We start from the raw sequence: 4,526 nt of genomic DNA on the forward strand, positions 1-4,526 counted from the left end.
TGGGAACAGCTTACACTAAGCAAAAGGAAAGAAATGTAAATATCACCTGATGTGGAATTGTCAAAGTTCACAGAATTCACAAACTTTATAGACCATGGTAATGACAATTTGCCTTGTGAAGGTTAAAATGTGTTTGTGACTTTAACTAAGTATCACTATTCCACAATACTGTGAAATATATGAAATTTATGTAATCACCTAATCTCAATAAAAATTACTTTTTAAAAAAACACAAAGACTCCGGTACATGAAGAAAACACATACTATGTAAGAAATAACACAACAAAATAGACATTTTAGTAACATAATTTATTTAAAATATATGACAGCACATTTTCATGGTTAATATCAAACAAAACTCCCATTGCTCAACACTATTATTATTCCACACAAAAGTTTTAGAAATAAAACACATGGGGCTGGGAAGGTGGCTCAGTGGTAGAGTGCTTGCCTTGCATGTATGAGGATCTGGGTTAGATTCCTCAGCACCACATAAGCAGAAAAAGCCAGAAGGGGTGCTGTGGCTCAAGTGCTAGTGTGCTAGCCTGAAGCTGAATTGCTAAGGGTCAGTGCCCAGGCCCAGAGTTCAGACCCCATAACCGACCAAAAAAAAAAAAAAAAGAACACATGTGTTAAGTGTTAACAGTTGTCAACTATTTGGTATCTTCACAAAGATCAGATAGAGTCTAAGCTTGAGGATTTCTCTGAAGATGAATCCTCATCTCCACTGCTGGAATCTGAGCTGCTGTTTCCTTCCCCCGCTTCTATATCCTCCTGCATGTTCTGTTTTGATTCATGTGAGCCACCACAGTTGATCAGTGTAGTCTCCGACCAGTCAAGTCCTGGAGCCTGTGATACATAATCTTCTTCAGGTGAATCATTGGGATCCTTGCCTGGTGACAACTGCACATCTGGTCGTGGGAACTTGGGGTCTGAGCCTCCTGTCATGCTCAAGTTCTTTCTCTTACCATAGGTTGCCTCTGCCTCTCGGTAAGCTGCATACTCTTTAGGTGACAATGTCTTGAGCCAGAGATCCAAGTCTACCCTGTATTGTTTTTGCAGCATCTCAGCTAGGTTCTTATAATGTTCCTTCATACTCAGTGGAACTCTCTGCCAGCGCCTGCTGATCTCCACCATGCGTGCTCTCAGGGGCAGGTGCTGAAGCTCCCGACTGGACCAGGAATCTTGGTGAAATTTGTGATATGCATTCATAGGGGGTTTCTTGGGCTCTCCATGAAATTTCACCTTCACAGAAAAGTCCTCAGTTTTTGGAGGAAGCCTGACAATTCTGGAAACATTTGATGTCTTGTAAACCTGTACTAGATCAGGGTGGTCTTGCCTGAATTGAGCAAGCTTTTCTTTAAACTCCTGTTTCTCCTTCTGGAAATCCTGAATATATGCCTGCTTTATGTGCTCTGGAAGCTGCTTGTATTTCTTGGACAAAACCTTAGCCAGCTCCTGGTTACTCATCTTAGGGTACCTTTGGGAGTATTTGGCCCATTTCTCCTTGTAAAAGCGTATGTAAGCAGTCAGTGGCCTTTTGGGAAAATCTGGATGCTTTTCGTATTTCTTGTTTCTGTTAGGGTTTTTAATATGTTCTTTGGCTTCTTGGACTAAATCTGTCAGTGTGCGATACTTCCTCAACTTGTGGGAAATCTCCAACCATTTAAGTTTGCACGTCTCTCCAGAAAAATGTTTAAAAGCTACTTTCCCCCAGTCCAGACATGACTGTGTTTTTTTGAATGTTAGGTTGTCATCAAATGGGAGGTTCTTCTCCATATGGTCCAGCAGCATCAAAATGTCTTTTTTGGACCAGTAGACTTGGCCATGGAGTGATGCCATTTCCAGATTGAGTGTTGATTCACTGGAAGACCTCAAACCTCTTCATTCACTGTACTGAACAGAAGACTTGTTTATTCAAGTGATTCTGTATCTCTGAAGAGAAAGAGAAAGTTACTTTCCTTCATTGGGATAATAGGAAAATATCACATTTCTTAAAATATGTGCCTTATATAATCTTAATCATGTAAATGAACAATTGTCTGACTTATTTTGCATACCATAAGCTTGCATTTTATATGCTGTAACTAAAATGTTACACCCCTTCACAACCCCACTGCAGCCTCCTTCCACAAAATCTCAGTAAACCTACTTTAAGTAGAACTGTTATACCATCAGCCTCTCACTCAAAATTTACAAGGAATCAAAGTCCCTGGGCCTGTGGATCACACCTGTAATCTTAGATTCTCAGGAGGCTGAAATCTAAGGAATGTGGTTCTATGCTAGCCTGGGCAAGAAAGTCTGTGAGACTCAGCTTCAATTTAAGCATCAACAAACCAGAAACAGAGCTGTGGCTCAAGTAGTAGAGTGCTAGCCTTGAGCAAAAAAGCGGACAGTGCCTAGGCCCTAAATTCAAGCCCCAGAATCAACACATGCACACAGACGTGTATACACACATACATATGTACACACACACACACACACACACACACACACACACACACACACACACACACACACACACACACACACACACACACACAGTCCCTGGGGACAGAGATTAAATAGGATTAAAAAAATGAAGTGAAAGTAGTGACTAAAGTGGAAACTTTCAGTCAGGCATTGATGGCTCACACCTGTAATCCTCACTACACAGGAGGCTGAGATCTGAGGATTATGGGGCAAAGCCATCCCAGGCAGGACAGTCCTTAATATCTTTATCTCCAATTAACTGAAAAAAGGCCAGAAGTGGAGCTATGGTTCATGTGGTAGAGCACCAGCCTTGAAGAAATGAAAGTTAAACGAGAGAACCCAGGTCCTGGCTTAAACCCCAGTACTAGCACAAAAACAAATAAATAAATAGGATACTTTCACTTTGTGAAGCTCTAAGTGTGGCCACTGTCTAAGTGGAGCCAAAGTATATTTCACCATAAGTACAAGTGAGGACCAAGGATGAAGAGGTAAGAGACATGCCAATGATATCCACAGACCAGACTTCAGCTCTGTTCTGCTCTAACAAATGATGGATTTCTATGTTCTTCAGGATCTTGCACATGAGCATATATGCTTCAAACACAAATTCTGCATCTGCTTTCAAATGCCACAATAGAAATACATTTTAATGGTATATGGAACATAGAGCCTCATGTATGTTATGCAAGTCCTCTTATCATCAAATTCTACCTCCAAAAAGATGTTAATAATTATATATGTCAGAAAAATATTCACCTTGTCATCATATAATGAAGTATCCTAAAAACCTACAAGCCCAAGTAAAGTCATATTTTAATTCAAGAGTGAATGAATAGTTTTAAACACCATGCTATAAAAGATACCTTTGGGAAATAATAAATTATAATTATTAAAAGAACTATGTAAAGAAATGGGTTTGAACTCAGTGCCTAGTGCACTTGCTTGGATTTTTCACTGAAGGTTGGTACTTTACTATTTGAGCCACAACTCACTTCTGGCTTATAGGTGGCAAACTGGGGATTAAGAATCTCATGGACTGGGGGGTGGGGGGGAGGCTGGGAAGGGATGGGAAGGGGAAACAAAGGAGGAGGCTACAATGCTTGGTAAGAAATGTACTCATTATCTTGCCCATGTAATTGTAACCCCTCTGTACAGTATTTTCACAATAAAACAAATTTTTTTTAAAAGAATATCATGAACTTTTCTGCCCAGGCTGGTTTCAATGACAATCCTCAGATTTTAATTTCTTGAGTAGATAAGAATACAAATATCAGCCACCAGCCATAAGCTAGAAAATTTAAATTTATTGAGTTTCCCCTCCGTGCCCTCCACAGGTCTTGGGCTTGAAATCAGGGTCTGGGCACTGTCGGCTTCTTTTGCTCAAGACTAGCCCTCTTTATCACTTGAGCCACAGTGCCACTTCTGTATTTTTTTCTTTTTATGTGTTACTGAAGAATGGAAACTAGGGCTTCATGCATGCTAGGCAAGCACTCTACCACTAAGCCATATTCCCAACATGAGATTTTTATTTTAAACATCAGAAGGAATGCTATTTTATCTGTTTCCTTAGAGAAATGAAAATTCTATCTTAGTAGAAAATCACAGACAGTAACTAAGATAGAAATAATATCCACATATGACAGTAAAAAATGGAATGCATGGTGTTTATGGTCACTATTCAAAAAATGATTTAAGAGAAAAAGTTGCTTTCCTCAATCTATTTTGTAAATGGTAATTACTACAAATAAGATTCATGGTAAGGAAATGAACCCTAAGATATATTCAAATGTTTTTTTCTTTCATGCGATTGTTTCTAATACATTTATAAGATTATTTCTTTGTTGCGTTGTATGTCCTTCCCCACAGTATAACCCCTGCTTTCAATGTATTTGATGTCGGTATAATTTGTGGAGGGGAAGGGGGAAAAATCATTTAAATAGGGATACAGGTGGACCCATTGCAACAATGAGATGTACAAGTCGTTATGTCAAAAACAAACTTTACAACTTTGGTGAGGGGGAGGGGAATGGGAAGGGATGGGAAGGGGAAACAAA

The 4,526-nt window shown here is 39.4% G+C and overlaps 1 protein-coding gene across 1 annotated transcript; it reads right to left on the reverse strand.

Annotated features, from left to right (window-relative positions):
* Positions 1 to 675: 675 nt before the first annotated feature.
* Ubtfl1 (upstream binding transcription factor like 1) lies at positions 676 to 1,842 on the reverse strand. Its single transcript, XM_042686659.1, has one exon. The coding sequence runs from the start codon at positions 1,840 to 1,842 to the stop codon at positions 676 to 678; it is 1,167 nt and encodes a 388-aa protein (XP_042542593.1).
* Between the last annotated feature and the right edge of the window lie 2,684 nt (positions 1,843 to 4,526).

Source organism: Dipodomys spectabilis, unplaced genomic scaffold (genome assembly GCF_019054845.1).
Source record: "Dipodomys spectabilis isolate Male_0828 unplaced genomic scaffold, ASM1905484v1 ptg000003l, whole genome shotgun sequence".
Taxonomy (NCBI): Eukaryota; Metazoa; Chordata; class Mammalia; order Rodentia; family Heteromyidae; genus Dipodomys; species Dipodomys spectabilis.

Bases quoted from the DNA above. Each gene is read 5' to 3' on its own strand.
- Ubtfl1 (XM_042686659.1), bottom strand. From the start codon at position 1,842: ATGGCATCACTCCATGGCCAAGTCTACTGGTCCAAAAAAGACATTTTG.